The sequence below is a fragment of the Podarcis bocagei genome, assembly GCF_964188305.1.
Source record: "Podarcis bocagei genome assembly, chromosome: 12".
NCBI classification, from domain to species: domain Eukaryota; kingdom Metazoa; phylum Chordata; class Lepidosauria; order Squamata; family Lacertidae; genus Podarcis; species Podarcis bocagei.
The window spans coordinates 62,138,887-62,159,955 of record NC_138137.1 but is presented as its reverse complement, the minus strand read 5'-3'; the positions used below and the strand labels follow the sequence as shown (position 1 = coordinate 62,159,955).

The following is a 21,069-nucleotide window of genomic DNA, read 5'->3' as shown; positions in this document are numbered from 1 at the left end:
CTTTTAGCCACTAAGCCTTTAATAGCCGCTAATCTGCTAAACCGCGAATAGCGCTAATCCGCTAATAGGGTTGCTTTGCAAGACGAAAAAACCACTAGACGAAGAGACTCGCGGAACGGATTATTTTCGTCTTGCGAGGCACCACTGTATCTTAGCAATGCAGGAAACTTCAGCAGTCTACAGTTTTATACTTTGCAGACCTGCTCTGACTGTGTGGAGGGAGTCTTTTCACAAGATGCATGGACTGCGTTGGGCTAAGGGGGTCTGAGGGACATAGGAGCACCTTCTGGGAGCTGCGATTAAGGGATGTGTGTCAAAACCACTGAACCTGCAGGAGGAGGGAAGGGGAGAGTCCTGCTGCCCCCCTCCTTGCTCCTCAGATCTTAAGCTGCTGTGATGAAGCTGGGTGCACATCGCACGTGTGTGTGTGTGTGTGTGTGTGTGTGTGTGTTGCGGGAGAGCGTTTTGTCAAAGCACCATCAATAAAACACGCCCGCCACTTATACTGTCTCCGCATTACAACCTCCTTATCTCCTCTTCCCAGCATCCAAAGAATGCCATTTAATCATTCTGTGAACGTCCCTGGTGATAAATTAATAAAGCCCATTCGGAGATGAATGGATCTGAACTTGGATTATCAGAGCAGACTGGAGCAGGATGGGGCTGAAGGAGAAAAAGTGCGTCTGATTTTGGGAGTTCGTCTGACTCAGCTGAGATCTCTGGGTTGACAGAATGCCATTATTGCCGGCTCATGAAGTCGGGAGGGGCCTCTAAAGGTCATCTGGTCCAACTCCACAAAACACAGGAGACCCACAGCCACTGAAGCATCCTTGAGGGGGGGCGCGCGCGCACACACACACACAGACACACACACACACCAGGAATTGAAGGAAGGTTCAAGGAAAACCTTACCTAGATGGGCAGGATAAATGAGGTGAATACAAAGACTCTACACAACATTACATATTTCTTTCTAGCCAATCACATATAAACTGATTTAATGCATGATTGCAAAGTAATAAACTTTATCTCTGTACCTTTTTAAAAAAGCAATGTTCTAACCCTGCACTGAACAAAGAAGGGCTGGATGTTCCAAACGCAATTGCCACACTTCCAGGTTAATTGCCGTGTCAACGATCTGCAAAATCTAGTGACAATAACCCCTGGAACATGAAGCAATTGGAGGCCTGGATTTGGCTAGGAAAACAAGGCTGCGTTTCACATACTGTAATGCAGTATGTGAGAAAAATCTTTCAGTATCTCCAGGTCAAAAGCCATTTACAAGAGAAGGAAAGGAGTTGTTTTTGCACACTGGCAAAGAAGATGTTTATTTAGGTGTACCCATTTTACAGAAAAGGGTTGTTTAAAACACAGATGGTTATCTAAGAATAAACAGCAAAGAGGATTTCAGTTTAAAAATTCCAGCAATTCTTTAGATCCCTGTTTTCCCAGGGCCAAAAAACAGCTGTGGAAGTCTCCCCCCTGCATTTTGGGGGTGTCCTACAAGGCTAGTAGCTCCTGGGCAACCTGACGACCGAGTTATAAGGAGCAGGAAGTTGCGTATTTCTTGAGACAGCTATTTGGGGCTTTTTGGAAAGGGAAGATCAGCCTCAAAACCTGCAATTGGAAGTGGAAGAGCAATCTCTGTGTCTGGCCTTTTCCTCCTGCCATTTGCCCCCCCCCCCAGCCCCAAAATCCACTTTCCCTCTTTTACGGTTTGCCCCGCAGAGATGAGGAAAGCAGGTTTGGGGTGAACCTGAGAGCACAAGCAGGAAGGGCAAAGCGGCCCCTGCCCCACGGCCATTTCTCAGCCTCGGCTTCCAAGGCCATTTCTCGGGTTGTTGTTTTTTAAAACCACCCCACCCCAGAACAAACTGTCCAGGGCAAGGAAAACGCAGCTGCCCCATAACTCAAAGCCCTGACGTTCATCCAGACTGAAGCCTCAAACCCTCAGCTCAGGCACCTCGGCCACTTTGTGGGTCTTGTGGCAGCCAAACCCTCATGGGGAAGAAATCCTTGGCAGCAGAAAGCCTGAATGCCGCCCTGGCACCCGATGCGGGCGCCCCCTTGTCCGGGGAGATCCAGGAGCAGGTTGACGGGGGCAGAGAGGGGACCCCAGCTCCTCCTTCAGAAATAGCTCCTCCTGTCCTTCTCCTCGGCGGCGTCGCTGACAAAGACGAGGTTGTGGCAGCCGCCCAGCGGCTGTGGGGGGGAAGGCGGGGAGCTTGAGGACCCCAGGAACGTCTTCAGCCGGGGGGCATTTGCCGGGCGCTGCCCCACATCCTGCAAGGCACAAGAGGAATGGGGCTCAGGGGGCGGGACAGGCAGCGCCCCACATCTCCTGTCAAGGATCCCACCTGCGCAGCCAGAGGGACAGGCTGTCCTCTGGACTAAACTAAGGATTTGGGTGTGTGTGGAGGGGGGACACATTTTGGACCCTCCAGGGGAACTTGACTTCCTTCGACGCCAACCTGCAACATGGCCCACAGGCAGGGATGTGGGCGGCATCCCTCTGTCTCGAGGGACAATGGAGTGTACCTCTGGGGGTGGAACAGCGGCATGAGCAGCCCCAGAGTGAACTCTCTGGGATGCCATCCTGGGCAGGGGGCCTGGGGGTCCTGGCCTGCCCAGATTGCAAGGCCCCCCTCTTGCCAGGCTGACGGGGTCCCAAGGAAAGCAGAGCAAGGCGTTTGGCACCAGCTGGGCTGCAGGAGTTGCTGGAAGACTGTCTGGCCAGACTGGTGCATGCTCTGGTTATCTCCCGCTTGGACTACTGCCATGCGCTCTACGTGGGCAGTGGCGTAGCGTGGGGGGTGCAGGGGGGCCCGGCCGCACCGGGCGCAACATCTGGGGGTTAGGGTTAGGGTGCGCAAATCCACGGGTTAGGGGGCGCAAATTACTTGCCTTGCCCCGGGTGCTGACAACCCACGCTACGCCACTGTACGTGGGGCTACCTTTGAAGGTGACCCAGAAACTGCAATTAACCCAGAATGCGGCAGCTAGACTGGTGACTGGGAGCAGCCGCCGGAACCACATAACACTGGTCCTGAAAGACCTACATTGGCTCCCAGTATGTTTCCGAGCACAATTCAAAGTGTTGGTGCTGACCTTGAAAGCCCCAAACGGCCTCAAAGGCCCAGTAGACCTGAAGGAGCGTCTCCACCCCCATCGTTCTGCCCAGACACTGAGGTCCAGCTCCGAGGGCCTTCTGGCGGTTCCCTCCCTGCAAGAAGTGAGGTTACAGGGAACCAGGCAGAGGGCCTTCCCGGTGGTGGCACCCGCCCTGTGGAACGCCCTCCCATCAGATGTCAAGGAAATAAGCAACTATCCTGTTTTTAAAAGGCATCTGAAGGCAGCCCTGTTTAGGGAAGTTTTTAATATTTAATGCTGTATTATTTTTCAACACTTGATTGGGAGCCGCCCAGAGTGGCTGGGGAAACTCAGCCAGATGGGCGGGGCATAAATATATTATTATTATTATTATTATTATTATTATTATTATTATTATTATTATTATTATTATTATTATTATTATTACAAGGCGCCATCCAGCCGCCTTCGGGACTTCACTCTGCTTTTGTGGAGGGTTCACCCCTCAGCCTTTTCTTCTCCTGAAGATGTCCCACAGGACAGTGGAGGTTTAGGGTCAGAGTTTTCCTCCTTCTGGATGGGCTCCCTTCCCAGATTGATGAGCCCCACCTGCCCCCCACTTGCAGAAACCACCTTCTTGAGCCTTGGGCCACCTCTTGGCCTCATGGGCCCCATCCGCTGGAGCCTGTCTTCACACGCAGGCAAAGTCCCAAACTGCCTTTGGGTCTGAGACCCATCAGCTGCCCTCACCTGGTTCAGCCATTCTGGGAGTGTCACCTGCTGGAAGCTTCCGGGAGCCACAGGTGTCAACAGAGTGCAGGAGGGAGGTGGGCAAACTGCCCCAGAAGCAGCACAGTGTGCCCCCCATCAGAGGCATGACCCCACTCCGAACACCCCATTCGTCCCAGGGATGATGGTGGTGGAAATTGGGGTCCAGCCATCAGAGGAAACCCAGACAGATGGGTGGAGTATAAGTATTATTATTATTATTATTATTATTATTATTATTATTATTATTATTATTATTATTATTACAGTGGTGCCTCGCAAGACGAAATTAATTCGTTCTGCAAGTTTTGCCGTCTAGCGAATTTTTCGTCTTGCGAAGCACGGTTTTAACGGTTTAACAAAGTCGCGAGATGTTTTCGTCTTGCGAAGCAAGCCCATAGGGAAATTCGTCTTGCGAGGCAAATCGAAAACGGAAAAACCTTTCGTCTAGCGAGTTTTTTGTCTTGCGAGGCATTCGTCTTGCGGGGCACCACTGTATTATTATTATTATTAATAATAATAATAATACCCCATCCATCTGGCTAGGTTTCCCAGTCACTCTGGGTGGCTCCCTACAGAACATTAAGAACAGAATAAAACATCAAACATTAAAAGCCTCCCTAAACAGGGCAGCCTTCAGATGTCTTCTAAAAGTCAGGTAGCTTATTTCCTTGACATCTGATGGAGGGGGGGTGTTCCACAGGGTAGAAGCCACCACCGAGAAGGCCCTCAGCCTGATTTCCTGTAACCTCACTTTTTGCAGGGAGGGAACCGCCAGAAGGCCTTTGGGAGATGGACCCTGGTGTCCGGGATGGAGACGCTCTTTCAGGTCTACTGGGCCCTTGAGGGCTTTCAAGGTCAGCACCAACACTTTGAATTGTGCTCCCTTCAAAATAAAGGGAAGGGGTCTTGGACTGGCTCCTGGCGGCCCCATCCTCACTGGATCAGCTTCTCCAAGGCTCACCCCCCCCCCAGCAGTGGGCACCCCCCCTCTTGGGCATGGGGGTGGGCATGCGGGGAGGGGAGTGTTCCTGCCTTGCCCCCTTCTTTGCCCTTCTTGTAGAAACCAAGGCAGGGAAGACCGCCAGGTGCCCCTTGGCTGAGTTACACAAGACAGACCCCCCCGACCCCCCCAGCCAATGCTCACCGGGCCCCAGAGGGACAGGCGGTCCCCTCTCCTCATCTCGGCCTCCTCCAGGCTCCAGGGAGGCCTCACGCGGGGCAGGCTCAAGGTGGAGGAGGCGTGCAGGGGAAGCTGCGGGGCGTCAGGGGTCTCCTTGAGGTCCTCCTTGGGGGGCCGGGTGCTTCTGTGGGGAGGGGAGAAAGAGAGAGGGAGGGAGGGCAGCCCAGGGGAGGGAGGAGAGGTCCAAGGAGGAGGAAGAGGAAGAGGAGCCCCTTGTCCTCCAGAATAAGGCACCTGGCCAGCTCAGTCTCCCCCAATTGCTCACTAGGCAAGAAGGGGGTCTTTCCTTCCACCCCCCCAAAAAAGAGGCACATTGCTTCTTCTTCTTTCTTTAGCGATCCCTCGTAGCCGAGTTAGATTGTCTTCCATAAACATGGTTCTATAAATTTGGAGAAATCGAGAGAGATATAGCCACACCGGCAGCATATCTCTTCTTTCTCGTATCCAAAAATGCAAGAAGGGCTTTTACGCTCGTCAGAAGTTCTGCCCTCGCCGGTCCTGGAAGGAGCCTTTAAAAAAGTCCCACATGCTCAGAGACTTTGCGCCTGTTCATTGGGGGAGATAGGAAGCCCAGAGCACTTGATCTTTAGATGCCCCTTTTATGAAGAGGCACGCAGTGAGACCATTGATCCCCTGTTGGTGAGGCTCTCTGACCTCCCGGAAAAGCAAAAAATTGACCTTTTCCTGTTAGGCAAAGGCCAGAAGACGACCCGGATGGTCGCCAGATTCTGTGTACAGATCTGTAGGCACAGACCATCCCCCGACCCAAACTAGTTCGTTAAGAAAATCCCCAAACTCGGTTCCATGGGTGACTCTGGGTCATCTCTCTGCGGTAGCTTATCTTAAAGTTTTAAGTGTCTATACGCTTATTGCATTTATAAATTTTAAATTTATTGTTGTACATCGTTTTAAATGTTTGTTTTCCTTCTGGGATTGTACCCCCAAGTGTGTTTTATCAGCAGTAATATGACCATAATAAATGATCTATCTATCAACATGGTTTGAACAATGAGTTCGTAAGTGACTGTGGAGGCCAATTCTGGATCCACACATCTTTCCATGGGGGGGGGGACACATTGGTTTCCAGGCAGGCACCCTGATGCTGTGTTTAGTCTCCCCTCATGGGCCAAGGGTAGCGGCCAGCAATGTCCCCCCAAAAGCCCCCACCCTCCCCAAGGCAAGGAGGCCAGTTGTGTTCTTCTGCACGAGGAGAAAGAACATGGAATGAAGGAATTGGAGAGACAAGGAGAGTTAAGAGCACAAGACGATGGGGTGGTAAAAGCTTTCTGGAAAATGATATATAATGAGTTGGAAAAAAATGTTTAAGATGATTTTTGTCCCCAAACCAGAGGCCTTTTTGTTAGGCATTATAGGTGCGGAACTACCTAAAGAAAATAAAAGACTGCTTACGTATGCAATGACAGCAGCAAGGATGCTCTTAGCACGGAGATGGAAAGAAGGAGAAAGACCGAGCAGAGAAGATGGAATATGCAGGAATGGCGAGACTGAAGGGAGAGATCAGAACCCAGGAAGACCAAGTATTCTTAAAAGACTGGAACAACTTTCTAACATATTTGAGAGATCACTGTAAACAGTTGAAACCATTGGCAGGAATACAGTGACGCTTGTAACGTAACATGGATTTTGGATACTATGATTATATAACAGACAGATTGCACTCAGCAAAAGATGCAGGAATAAAATTTAGAACTGGAACCCAGGGAGGGAAGGAAGGAGGTTTCAAGGTTCGAAAGAACCCCTTTTTAATGTGTGAAAGGTTATGGTGTATAACCTTCATGTAAAACTAAATTTATTTTTTTTAAAAAAAGAGCGGCAGACAAGCCTGGCTTCAGGATCAGGCCCATCAGGTCCAGCCTCCTCTTCTCACGAGTGCCAACCAGATGCCCATTAGGGGATACCCTCTACCAGGATTCGCACTCAGAACCAGCTGTCTCCCCTCCTGCGGCTTCCAGGGAGAGCAAGAGGCAAACTGGTCTGTAGCCAGAGAGCGGGATTTTTCCTGGGGAGACGCACCCTCCCCCTTACCTGGAAAGAGACCCAGCGATGAGCAGCAGCAGGAGGAGACCAGCAAGGCCAGAGACGACCACCAAGGCCAGCAGGAAGGCTGGGGGGGCAGAGAGGAGTCAGCCCCAAAGGGGAACCCGGTGAGCCCAAGCCCCCCCCCCCCTGAAGGGCTCTTACGCTCCCCAGAGAGGAGCCACTGGTTGGCCATGGGGAGGACAGGACGCTGGCCAAGGGGGGTCCCTCTGGCCTGATCCGGCCACTGCAGGGCGCCCGCCCTCATGCCCCTTTGCCCAGGGGGGATTAAGGAGGTGGGGGGGAAATGGGCACCAACTTGCCCCATGAGGGCAGGGGGCAGGGAGGGCACTTACGCTCCTGGCAGCCGGCACCACCGAACCCAAATGGACACCTGGGAGAGAAAAGGGGATGGAAGGTTAAGGCAGGTAGGGTCATAGAATGGGGGAGTTGGAAGGGGACCCCCCCCCCCGCAGGGCAGAAATCTCATCGAAAGAAGTTTATATGTTGGAAATGTAAAGCAAAGAATGGAGATTTTTTTTACATGGGGTGGACATGTGAGAAAATGAAAAAAAAAAATATTGGGATATGATTTAAGACGAATTGTTCAGATATACATTCCCCCCAAAACCCAGAAGCTTTTTTGCCGGGGTTGAGAGGATCTGAAATAAGAAATGCAGACCAGAGATTATTCATGTGTGCTACGACTGCCGCCAGAGTCTTAGTAGCCCCAAAATAGAAAACTCAGGAAATACCAACATTAGTGGAGGGACAGACAAAAATGGTTGAATATGTGGAATTAGCAAACTGACCCGCAGGATCCGTAACCAAGAGGAAACTAAGTTCAGAAGTGAGTGGAGTAAATTTGTGGGGTATATACGTAATAATTGTAGAAGTTTAAAAACTGTAGTAGGATTAAAATAAATCTTATGATGTGAATAGGATGTTATGGAGAACCTGCGAAAAATGAAAGATTACTATGAAAACTTGTTGAAGGGAGGGAGGGAAGTCTGTGCTTGACGGAGCGTTGGGAAAATAAGTGCACATAGGACTGCAGAACTTCAGTGCATTTATTTTGTTTTGTTTGTGTTAAAGAAAACTCAATAAAAAGCATTTAAAATAAATAAAAATAAAGAAGTTTACAAAATGAGGAAGGGCATGGAGAAGGCAGAGAGAGGAGTCTCTCTCATAACAGGGGAACCTGGGGTTCAAATGGATAAAATAAAGTCCTTCATGCAATACCGTTAACCTGTGGAACTCTGCCACGGGAGAAAGTGACAGCGACCAACCTGGATGGCTTGAAAAGAGGATGAGACAAATTCATGAAGGAGGAGGGGAAGCAGAGGTTGGACGGCCGCCTGTCACGCGTGATCTAGTTGAGATTCCTGCCTTGCAGGGGGCTGGACTAGATGGCCTTTGGGGGTCCCTCCCACCTGGACAATGCTGTGATTCTGTAAGAGGGTGATGGGTGGCCATGAGCTTGTGGGTTTCCCTTGGGGGCATCCGGGTGGCCCCCTGTGAGAAGAGGAGGCTAGAGACTGCAAGAAGTTTTGCAAGGAGGACTATTTGAAATATTGCAAGGAAGACGAGGAGGAGAGTTATTAGTTAATGATAATTAGGAGTAATAGAGAAATTAAGAAATGCAGAATAAGTGATAAAGAACGAAAAATCATCAGAGGTGTTGATGGAAGTCTAAAATATTGTATAAGATAAGAAGTTATGTTATATGATTGTTGGAAATGATATGTTAAAAAACCCGATAAAATGTATTTTTAAAAAAGGGACGAGAAGAGGAGGCTGGAGCAGGTGGGGCCCCTGGGGTCTGATCCTACGGCCCCCAGGTCCCCTTCAGCCGCTGGCTCAGGGGAAGAATGAGGTGGGAGAAGACCCTGCAGCTTCTGCCCAGACCCTGGAGCCCACCTGGTCCTGGAGGGGCAGCTCAGGGAGGGAGGAAGAAGAAGAAGAGAGGAGGTCAGAAATGGAAGCAGCTGCAAAAGGCACTCCCTGGTAGCCACCCCCCCCAAAAAAAAGAAAAAGCCAGGAGGAGCAGAAGGCAGGGAGGGGAGATGGAGTTTGCCCCCCAGGGCAGGTCCAGCCAGGAGCCACCTCAGCAGAGGAGATAGAGAGCGGTCATAAAATGTTGCAAGAAACCTCCAAGGTCGTCTCAAAGGGAGCCTTTCGCAGCCTGCAGGGACTTTTCCCTGCCGGAACCCCAGAGGAATTCTGCACATGGCCAGAGACCTCTTGGGGTGGAGCCAGGGCACCCCCAGACCTCCTTCGCAATGCACCCCTTGAGGGAAGAGTCTGGATGGGGCCCAGACATTGTCCTGGGACAGGAGGGGGGGTGTTTGTGTCCTGCAGGCAGGCAGGGACAACTCCCCCCCCCGGGGGGGGGCAAGAGGGACAAGGCCTGCCTCTCACGCCTCCTGCAAAATGGGACACCTGCCCAAGCCTCTTATTTTCCCTTCTTTTAATAATTTCAATTGGGGTGGGGTGACAATAAATTTTCCGCACCGGGTCCCAGCTGACCTTGCTACGCCACTGCTTGCTGCTGGCTTGTTTTTTATGGGGTGGGGGGAAGTAACAGCCACAATAAGTGAGGGGGGTCTGGGGAGGGGGCCGCTGCGCTCAGGCCCTGCTGGGGGGCTCCCTTTCAGAGGGAGGTGGAAGGAGGTGCCCCCGCCCCTGGCAAGTCGCCACAGGGACACCCCCCCCCCCGGAAACTCACCTGGTGCAGGTGCCGTTCTGCAGCCAAAATCCACTGCTGCATTCTTTGGGGCGCAGGAGGGAGGAGAGAGAGAACAGGCATGAATCACAGGAGGGACCCCAGGGGTCATCCAGCCCAACCCCCTGCAATGCAGAGGTCTGAGCTGAAGAATCCCAGACAAGGGGAATTGATGTGCCCCCCAAGTGGTGCTCTGCCCCACGACCCCCCTTCCCACCCATCCAGGCAGTGATGACCAAGGGGCCAGTTCACACGTCCTCAAGGGAAGACCCCCTCCCACCCCCCTCTGACTGGGGGGTCTCCTCTGCCTCCCAGGGTTTCGGGGTGGGGGTGCTGGGTCCCTGCCCCTCCCATCTGGCTGGGAGCCTGGAAACCCCTTGGAGGGCCGGCCCAGGCTCCCTCCCTCCCCCCCCCCCGGGGAGCCACACCTGCGCAGGTGCGGTCGGCTGGGTGCGCCTGGAAGTGGCCAGGCTGGCAGGTGCATCGGACGAGGCCGTCTTGGAAGGAGCAGCTGGTGGAGAAGGAGTTGCAGACGTCAAAGAGGCAGAGGCTCAGGCCTGCGGAGAGAGAGTGAGGCTGCAGGATCCGGCCCAAAGGGGCCCAGCGAGACCAGCCTCGGGGGGAGATCCGCAGGAGCAACTCTCCCTTCCAACTCCTACCCCTCCTCCATGAATTTGCCTTATCCTCTTTGGAAGCCATCCCACTTGGTGGCCATCCCTGTCTCATGAGGCAGGGAGTCCCACAGTTCAACTCTGCTTTCCTTTATCGGACTCATAGGATGCCCCAGACTTTTAGCACTACGAGGGAGAAATGCTTCTCCACCTTGGCTTTCTCCGCGCTACGAATTACTCCTCTGAATTTTACGGATTATAACTCCGATCAGGGCGTGTTTCTTACAAGCCTTTCCCCCAAACTAAAAGTCCCCAAAGTCTGGCTCTTCTGCTATCCTTTTCCAACTCCGCAATGTCCTTCTCTAAAGGTGGGCAGCCCAGTCGCAGGGAGGACCCCTCCCAGCAGTCTGCGGCAGCTAGACTGGGAACAGAGTGGCTGCAGAGACCACATAACACCAGTCCTGAAAGACCTACATTGGCTGCCAGTACATTTCCGAGCACAATTCGAAGTGTTGGTGCTGACCTTGAAAGCCCTAAATGGCCTCAAAGACCCAGGAGACCTGAAGGAGCATCTCCACCCCCATCCTTCAGCCTGGACACTGAGGTCCAGCTCCGAGGGCCTTCTGGTGGTTCCCTCCCTGTGAGAAGCGAGGTTACAGGGAACCAGGCAGAGGGCCTTCTCGGTGGTGGCGCCCACCCTGTGGAACACCCTCCCACCAGATGTCAAAGAGAACAACAACTACCTAACATTTGGAAGACATCTGAAGGCAGCCCTGTTTAGGGAAGTTTTTAATGTTTGAAGTTTTATTCTGTTTTTAGTCTCCTGTTGGAAGCCACCCAGAGTGGCTGGGGAAACCCAGCCAGATGGGTGGGATATAAATAATAAATAATAATAATTATGGGCCACAATTGGGGGGTTGCAGGCTTAGCACCCAGGAAGGACCCCCTCCTGCCTTCTCAAGCGCCAGGCCTGCCAGCCACCCCCACCGCCTCCCTTGCCCTGACAGACCCAGACCTTCCCCCCCCCCCCCGCTCCCTTCCACTCACTCTGGTAGGGGCCCGTCTGGCGCAGGAGAGCACATGCGGGGCCTCCCATGTGGCTGCTGTTGTGGCACTGCGCCCGGAACGTGGCCACGGCCTCCGCCACCTGCCGGCTGGTGACTGGCGCCCGGGCGGAGAAATGGTGGAACAGGGTCACTTCGGAGCAGGGCCACCTGGGGAGCGACAGGTGAGGTGGGGTCAGGGGGGGGTTCCACCTGCCCCAGCCCCCTCACTCCCTTCCTTCTCCCTCCATCACCTGCCTTCACTGGGGTGAACAGCCGCCCTCCAAACCAGCCCGCCTTACAGGGCTGTCGCCGGGTTTACAAAGCTCTGTGGGCGCCCAGAAAATGTGCTTTGTGGAGACGGGGGAAGCAGAGGGAGGCCATGATCCGGGACTGCCAGCTCCCCTGGTCTTATTTATTTCTTTACTAACATATTGATAGAGCAATTAAGGATTTTTACAATTTTATAAGATGCAGAGAATAACATGCGCTGAGAAACCAGAGAGAGGAGCTGAGTCTCTTGGGTTTTTTCTTTTTGGGGAGGGGGAATGAGGATGGTGTACTTTCAATAAAATGTTATGTTGATATGCCTAATAATTTCCGCCCCCCAAAAAAATGTAACTTATTTCTTTCTTTACCTATTTCATAAAATTTATACACTGCTTGACTGGAGAGGGGGGGAAAGCAAAACTCAAAACGAAAAAATTGCAGCCACACTTTAAAACATACGAAAATTAGAATACTAAAACAGATTAAAGCCACCTCAATGTTCTGGGCATCCGAGTGGCCTGTCAATAGAAGGATGCTTATAGCAGAGAACGGGGAAGGCGACTGGTTGATGTCAAGAGGCAGGGAATTCCCAAGGGCAGGCGCTGCCACATGAAATGCAGGGAAAGGGCAGGATGTGGCCCCTGGAGCAGACCCCAGCGGTCAAGGGGGCACATGTGGGGTGAGAGAGACTCCGTTTGCCATGGGGGGGGTGGTTTCACCTGCGCTGCCCCACCTCCAGCCCCAGGAGCCTTCAGGGGTCTCTCTGCCACAGGCCCCCCTGGCTATGGGTATTTTAATGCGCTGAAAAGTGGAATGTTATGAGCCGTGGGGCAGGGAGTGTGTTTAGTTTATCTCCTGGCCACTATTCCATTAATGTCATTAATACTGTTTCGTGGAGTATAAATGTTATATTGATTTGTTAATCACATGACAGGGCTGTGTGGCGTTTAGCTTATTTTTGAGTCGTTGCTTTGTTAGCAGCAAATTATAGATTGCAAGTGTTTCTCTGGCTGATTTGTTGATTATTCTATATGATTCATGTGGATCGGTGATGCTCCGCCCTGTCATTGCTAATTATTGTTTGTAAGCTGCTTTGGGATTCATCTGAAAGAAAAATGGCGCAGAAATATAATTTTAAAAACTAAAATGATTAATTGATAGTGCAGGTGGTGGACTCGCCTTCCTTGGAGGTTTTAAGGCAGAGGTTGGATGACCCTGTCAGGGATGCTTTCCTTGTGAATTCCTGGACCGCAGAGGGTTAGACTAGAGGACCTCTTGGGGCCCCAACTCCACCATTCTATGATATCAGTCTTGCCGTGACCCCCCCACAGTGGCAAGCAGGCAGATGGATGCACATGGACACCTCGTTTTAGAGGTGGGGGCAGGAACCCAACCCCAAGCACCCTGACCCCCCCCCGACATTTACTTCAGCCCCTCACTTACTTCAGGTCTCTGGCAGAAGAGCCCAGGTAGCCATCAAGGTGCCCCAGGATGTGTTGGAACTGGGGAGAAAAATTGGGGGGGGGGGAGGAGAAGCAGGCCACAATGGAACTCCGAATTCCCACCATGCCCCCCCCCCCAAGTCCCAGACCACTGCTCTCAGCGAAGAGGCTACTGCCATGGACTGGCTCCCTCCTCTTCCTTCCTGGGCCGTGTTCAGAAAGTGGTGGTGGGGGATGAGTGTTCAGACCCCTGGGCTCTCACTTGTGGGGTGCCTCAGGGTTCTGTCCTCTCCCCCATGCTTTTCAACATCTACATGCAGCCGCTGGGAGAGATCATCAGGGGGTTTGGGCTGGGTGTTCATCAGTATGCGGATGATACCCAGCTCTACCTCTCTTTTAAATGAGAACCAGTGAAGGCGGTGAAGGTCCTGTGTGAGTGTCTGGAGGCGGTTGGAGGATGGATGGCGGCTAACAGATTGAGGTTGAATCCTGACAAGACAGAAGTACTGTTTTTGGGGGACAGGGTGTGTGTGGGTGTGGGGGATTCCCTGGTCCTGAATGGGGTAACTGTGCCCCTGAAGGAACAGGTGTGCAGCCTGGGAGTCATTTTGGACTCACAGCTGTCCATGGAGGCACAGGTTAAATCCGTGTCCAGGGCAGCTGTCTCCCAGCTCCACCTGGTACGCAGGATGAGGCCCTACCTGCCCACAGACTGTCTTGCCAGAGTGGTGCATGCTCTAGTTATCTCCCGCTTGGACTACTGCAATGCGCTCTACGTGGGGCTACCTTTGAAGGTGACCCGGAAACTACAACTAATCCAGAATGTGGCAGCTAGACGGGGGACTGGAAGTGGCCGCCGAGACCACATAACACCAGTCCTGAAAGACCTACATTGGCTCCCGGTACGTTTCCAAGCACAATTCAAAGTGTTGGTGCTGACCTTTAAAGCCCTAAACAGCCTCGGTCCAGTATACCTGAAGGAGCGTCTCCACCCCATTGTTCTGCCCCGACACTGAGGTTCAGCTCTGAGGGTCTTCTGACGGTTCCCTCCCTGTGAGAAGTGAAGTTACAGGGAACCAGGCAGAGGGCCTTCTCGGTGGTGGCACCCGCCCTGTGGAATGCCCTCCCATCAGATGTCAAAGAGAAAACCAACTACCAGATTTTTAGAAGACATCTGAAGGCAGCCCTGTTTAGGGAAGCTTTTAATGTTTAACAGACTACTGTATTTTAATACTTTGTTGGGAAACCCAGCCAGATGGGTGGGGTATAAATAATAAATTCTATTCTATTCTATTGTGTTCTTCCTCTGAGCTAAAGGGGAAAGCCCCCCAGAATGGCTTAAAAAGAAAAAAAAATGAATTGTATGAAACAAATGAATAATCCAGGGCTTGGTGGGGAGGGCAGAGGGTAGGGGAAGAATCCCTAAAAAGCCGCTGACCACGAAGGCCGGAGGGGGGGGCACACAAGGAGCTGGCTGCTGCAAATGGGGACCCATAGAGCCTTCAGCCAATTGGGGAGGGGGGCGTCCCTTACCGATCTCTGGATCTGGAGGGTGACCCACGGCAGCTGCAACTCGGCTGAGGTGATGCCTGGCAGCGACCAGTCGGGGCTTCCCGAATCCCACAGCGAGAGCCGGCCGGGGAAGGCCTTGACTTGGCAGGAGAGAGAGGGAGGGGGCAGAAGTGGGATCAGAACAAGGCGGGGGGGAGGAGGAGAAGCCAGAGCACATTGTTAAACTGCGGAACTCCCTGCCACAGGAGGCCTAGGTGGCTTCAGCAGAAGGGTGGACAAATTTGTGGGGGCGGCTCTCGATGGCTCCTGGCTCTTTTTGATGGCTCCGCTCTGGCCTCCCCAGTCGCAGGCAGAAACGCTTTGAATCCCGTCTATGGAAACCCCAGGAGGAGAGAGGGTTGCTCTCGCACTCGGATCCCACTTGGGGGTTTCCCATCATGGGTGTCTGGGAGAACAGGATGCTGGCCAAATTGGGCCATTAGCCGGATCCTGCAGGCTCTCCTTAGGGTGCCTTTTCTTTTCAAAATTATTTTTATTAAAAGTTTTCCAACAAAATTTACAATAATCAATACTAAATAAAAACAAAATAAAAACACAAATTGCATTTTACATTTCTATTCCCCTTCCCCCAACTTCCCTTTCTGGTTTATCACTAGATTCATTTCTTCTGCATGTAATTTTCTATACCTTGTATATTGAAATTGAAATCCTACCTTATTGACATGTTCTTAATGTTTTACCCTCCTATTTATATTTTCTATTTTTTAATTGTAAGTGTCTTAATCAAATCCTGCAAGTGAGTTCATTACAGTACATTGTTTCTGTATATGCAGCACGTATACTGAAATTGGAACGATACAGAGAAGATTAGCACGGTCCTTATTGCTGCCTTTTCTTTAATTTTTTGAATTTTTATTAGAAATTTTATTTACAACGTAACATAAACCCTCCACCCCCCCCCCAATACAGAAATACAATAAGCATAACATACAACAATACAAACAACCAAATAAAAGACTTTATCCTGTATCTGGCCTCCTTGTTTCCTTTATGAATGATCATGAAGATTTTTCTAATTATAACTTAAATATCCACAAAGTCTCCTGCAGACATTAATCGAAACAAGTCCAGGTACGTACAGTATTTTAGGGCACTGTTTTGTGAAGTATTCTCTGCATTTCCCCCATGCTTTTTGAAACTCTTGTCTAGTGTGAGCTCTAATTGCCTCTCTTAATCTAGCCAGCTCAATAGACTCTTAACATAAAAAAATTCCTTCCAGTAGCACCTTAAAGACCAACTAAGTTAGTTCTTGGTATGAGCTTTCGTGTGCATGCACACTTCTTCAGATACACTGAAACAGAAGTTGCCAGATCCTTCTATATAGTGAGAAGGTGGGGAGGGGTATTACTCAGAAGGGTGGTGGGAATGGGAGATTGGCAGATAGCTGAGATGAGCCTGTTGACGACTCTTAGTCTAAGCCATTTTTCACCTTCTCACCCCTTGCCTTTTCCTGTAAGACCTATTACAGACGTTAAGAGTCGTCAACAGGCTCATCTCAGCTATCTGCCAATCTCCCATTCCCACCACCCTTCTGAGTAATACCCCTCCCCACCTTCTCACTATATAGAAGGATCTGGCAACTTCTGTTTCAGTGTATCTGAAGAAGTGTGCATGCACACGAAAGCTCATACCAAGAACTAACTTAGTTGGTCTTTAAGGTGCTACTGGAAGGAATTTTTTTATTTTGACTATGGCAGACCAACACGGCTACCTATCTGTAACTAGACTCTTAACAGTTTGTCTTGCCATTCCCTTTTTGTTTTTATGCTGCCTTTTCAACCAGGCTGGAGAAAGGCTGATCACGGCATCGTAGCGCTGGGAGAGACCCAGGGGTCATCTAGTCCAACCCCCCATCCTTTGAAATGGAGCCAAGCGGACGTCAGTGTGGGGGATATTTATGGGGGGGGGGGGGAGAAAGGCTTAAGCACAGGGCTGAGCCAAGGGTCCACACGCAGAATGAGGCTGCGCACCCATTCTTGGTCCCTTTCCCCATCGCATTTCCATGTCACTGGACACATTCACAGTCCATCTGTCTGTGAGTAGAGAGTGGGGCACAGGGGTCTTCATACAGCTGGCATTTTCAAATCAGATCAAATGTGGCTGGGGGGCGTTATGTACAGTGGTACCTCGGGTTAAGTACTTAATTCATTCTGGAGGTCCGTTCTTAACCTGAAGCACCACTTTAGCTAATGGGGCCTCCCGCTGCCGCTGCGCCGCCAGAGCACGATTTCTGTTCTCATCCTGAAGCAAAGTTCTTAACCTGAAGCACTATTTCTGGGTTAGCGGAGTCTGTAACCTGAAGCGTATGTAACCTGAGGTACCACTGTACTGAGTTGAATAGGATCCAAAATGCAGTAGTCTGATTGGTCCACAGGAGCAGCCCAATCCAACTCCATGTGGAAGTGAATTCGCAACCTGATTGGCCTACAGGAGAATCCTGGAATTAGCCAATCACGTGGGACCCATTGTGTAAATAATGTATATAAGGCAGACATTCTGGGGGAACTTCCATTCCTCCTCACCGGAGGGGAATAAAGAGCAGGAAATCCACTCTCGGGGGGGGGGGGGAAGCACCTCAAAGCACTTATTTCTCATGAAGCCGCAGGAGAGGTGTGGATTGGGGCCAGCACCATGTATGCCCAGCTCTCCACACCTGGAGGGGGAGCCCATTGGAGGCAGAGGAAACAGGAGGGGGGGAGCCTCTGCAGCCCCAATCTTCATTTCTCCCCATCCAGAAAAGGAGAGGACCACCATCGCCCTCTAGAGGACAGGTGAGGCCATTGCTCTCCCCTCCATCTCAAGCCACAGGCCTGTCATTCAGTTGTCCTCCCTGAGTTTTCACAGAATCCTAGAATGGTCAAATAGCAAGGGACCCCCAAGGGTCATCCAGTCCAACCCCCTGCATGGCAAGAATCTCATCTCAAGCATCCCTGACAGACAGCCATCCAACCTCTGCTTAAAAGCCTCCAAGGAAGGAGAGTCTGTCCCAGAGTCCCTACAGGACATTATTCCTTTGCATTTTACATTTAAACCCATCCGCCCTCCCAAAGGAGACCAGGGCGGGAAGCAGCAAGTGATAAAATAGTAAAATATCTTATTTGGGGAGGGGGCTAGACGACCTTTGGGAGCCTTTCCAACTCTACAATAATTCTGTGAGTGTAAGCAGCAAGGCCCACATGCAGCCTTCAGCTTTAGCTGACTCCTGCCTTGCAGGGGGTTGGACTAGATGACTCTTGGAGGGCCCTCCCAACTGTTAATTCCGGTTCTATGATCCCAGAGACCAGCTTGGCTTTCTGTGACTTTACTTGACCCCTGGACTTAAGCAGCAGGAAGGGGCTGGCTCCTTGGGCCGGTCACAATCTCTCAGCCTAGCCTACCTTGCAGGGCTGTTGTGGGGATTAAGAGGCAGTCACCTTCAGCTCTTTGGAGCGGCTAGGGACAAAGGTGAGAGCTGTTTCCTAGTTCTGCTGGATCTCTCAGTGGCTTTTGATACCATCAACCATAACAGCCTTCTGGACCGTCTAGAGGGGCTGGGAGCTGGGGGCAATGTTGTACCAGCTCCATCTGGTACACAGGATGAGACCCTTCCTGCCTGCGGACTGTCTCACCAGAGTGGTGCATGCTCTGGTTATCTCCCGCTTGGACTACTGCAATGCGCTCTACGTGGGGCTACCTTTGAAGGTGACTCGGAAACTACAACTAATCCAGAATGCAGCAGCTAGACTGGTGACTGGGAGCGGCCGCCGAGACCATATAACACCGGTCTTGAAAGACCTGCATTGGCTCCCAGTACGTTTCCGAGCACAATTCAAAGTGTTGGTGTTGACCTTTAAAACCCTAAACGGCCTCGGTCCTGTATACCTGAAGGAGCGTCTCCACCCCCATCGTTCAGCCTGGACACTGAGGTCCAGCTCTGAGGGCCTTCTGGCGGTTCCCTCACTGCAACAAGTGAAGTTACAGGGAACCAGGTAGAGGGCCTTCTCAGTGGTGGCACCCACCCCGTGAAACACCTTCCTATCAGATGTCAAGGAAATAAGCAACTATCTGACTTTCAGAAGATATCTGAAGGCAGCCCTGTTTAGGGAAGTTTTTAATGACTGACGCTGTATTGTTTTTGATATTTGATTGGCGGCCGCCCAGGGTGGCTGGGAAGATCCAGTCAAATGGACGGGGTATAAATAATAAATTATTATTATTATTATTATTATTATTATTATTATTATTATTTGGAGAAAAAGGTGGGATATAAAGGCAATCAATCAATCAATCAATCAATCAATCAAGGAGGGCCCTTGCTCTGCTCTTCCTCGATAAGGCTGCTCAGAAAGGCCAGCCCACTCACCTTTATGCACACAATTCGAACCCCGAACCCAAGCTCTGCCCGCTTACCTGGCACACAGCCCAAGGTGGGGCTGAGGTGGTAGCCCAGCCCACAGTGGCAGGAGTTGCGCCCGGCCTGCTCCTCGCAGCTGCTCCAAGGGGGGCAGTCCTCCTCTCCCCTGCAGGCGGGGGGCTCTGGGGGAACACAGAGAGTCAGAAGACAGCAAGACCCCCCCCCCCATGGGAAAGGGAAGGTGAAACACTGGAGAGCCTCTTCGAGGCGTTGCTGAACTACAACTCCCGCTGCTGTGCTTGCTGGGAGTTGTAGTTCGGGAAGGGGGGAAGGGCCAAAGGTTCGCCTCACCTGAGTTTGACCAGAACAAAGGGAGGAGCATCTTCGCTGGAGGAGGCAGAGAGAGGATGGGAGAGCCACCTTCAAATTTTTGCTTTCCGCTGCTCCAGAAAGCAGGACTCGAACCCATGGCTTCAAGTGGCAAGAAATGAGATTCCGACTAAACCTGAGGAATAACTTCCTACGGGCAAGAGCTGTTTGACGGCGGAGCAGATTGTTGGCTCTCCTTCCGTGGAAGTTTTTAAGTGGAGATTGGATGGCCTCCAGGATTCTGGGTTTGGGACTACATCTCCCAGCATCCCCAGCCAGCAGGGAGGCAGGGGCTGATGGGAGTTGTAGTGGGAAACGACTGCACGACACCCAGGCTAGGGGGGGGTTCCTCTAACTGCACCCCCACGTCTCACCCCCAAGCAAAGAGCCGCTCAGCTTTACCCTGCTCTCCTGGGGCACCAGCCCCACTGCTGCCCATTGACCCGGGGAGTGGCGTGGTCCATGTCGGAGGGCTGGGGCTGGGAGGGTCCGATCCTGCTGACCAGTTGGCTGTACTGGGCTCTGAAAGAGATGGAAGGTCGTTGGCAGCAGCTCTGCGACACCCAGGCACCCTTGGCAAGATGTAGGCATGCCCCTCTCAGGCTCTGGCAAGCTGGCTGCACTAAGGTCATCCATTCTGCTGATTTAATCTTTAACTGGACTTTGAATAATTGCAACCATTTCGAATTTCATGGCGTCACGGGGGGTTGGACTAGATGGCCCTTGGGTCCCCTTCCAATTATCCTCCTTCAGTGGGTTATGCAAACTGCTATTGAGAATCGTGCTTTTTATAGGGCAGTGGGCACAGGGGGTGAGTTGGTGGAGCTGAGGGGGCGGCGGCCCAAAAAAGCTTGGGAACAGCTGACGCAGATCCGGATTGCATAACCCGCATTGGGTTCCTCAGAGGTAATGCTCAAAAGCTGGAACCCCTCCAGAGAGAGAGAGAAGGGGGGAATGGGGGGGCATCTCACTGGAGAGACTTTCAGCCTCTGGAGGATTTCAAATCCCAAACCAGGAATCCTAAAAACCAGGAATTAATGCAGATTAAAGTTCCCCTTTTGTCTTTCCATCCCAGAGGCACCAGCGAGCTCTTCCCTTCTCCCCTAGCGGAGCAGGTCCAGGCCAGAGTGGCAGGATAGGGCCCCTCCAGGGGCTGCAGCTGCTGCCCCCCCAGCAAGCAGGCAGGCAAGGCAGGCTGCCCCATTGAGCCAGCCCCCCGGGAGAGGCTGCAGGATGAGGCCCCTCCCGGAGCGCAGCAGCCCCCCTTCCCCCCCGGGGCCACTTACCTGCCCGCGGCCCCCAGGCGGCCCCCAGCCCCACCTGCAAGGCGGCCACGAGCCAGCAGACGCCCCCCCACATCCTCCTGGCCGCCCGGGAACCGTGGGGCGAAGGAAGAGGAGGGCGCTGACCCCACACCTGGCACTCATTAACGCGGCCAGGGCGCCTCCTCCAATCCCCGGAGGGGGAGGAGATTCCAGGGGGCTGCCTGGCCGGAGGGTCGCCCGAGGGAGCTGGGGAATGGCAGAGGGGGAAAGGGAGGGACCCCACCGGGTCATCTAGTCTGACCCCGGCCAGGCAGGCATAGGCAGCTGCCCCCGGGGCCGGATTGAGGTTGGATGAGGCCCT

General features: G+C 52.2%; 2 protein-coding genes across 3 annotated transcripts in view; one reads left to right on the top strand and one right to left on the bottom strand.

The window, feature by feature from the left end:
* The window catches only part of LOC308569938 (autophagy-related protein 9A-like), a 266,030-nt gene that overhangs the window by 237,575 nt on the left and 7,386 nt on the right, over positions 1–21,069 (top strand). The window lies entirely within an intron of this gene.
* On the bottom strand, positions 1,299–20,828 carry LOC308569949 (protein HEG-like). Its single transcript, XM_081164224.1, has 12 exons — positions 20,730–20,828; positions 19,846–19,965; positions 19,131–19,256; positions 14,703–14,821; positions 13,171–13,229; positions 11,462–11,628; positions 10,232–10,360; positions 9,807–9,849; positions 7,435–7,472; positions 7,088–7,166; positions 5,006–5,165; positions 1,299–2,283 (listed from the first exon to the last, which is right to left on the bottom strand). The coding sequence occupies exons 1-12, from the start codon at positions 20,800–20,802 to the stop codon at positions 2,128–2,130; spliced, it is 1,269 nt and encodes a 422-aa protein (XP_081020350.1). The 5' UTR covers positions 20,803–20,828; the 3' UTR covers positions 1,299–2,127.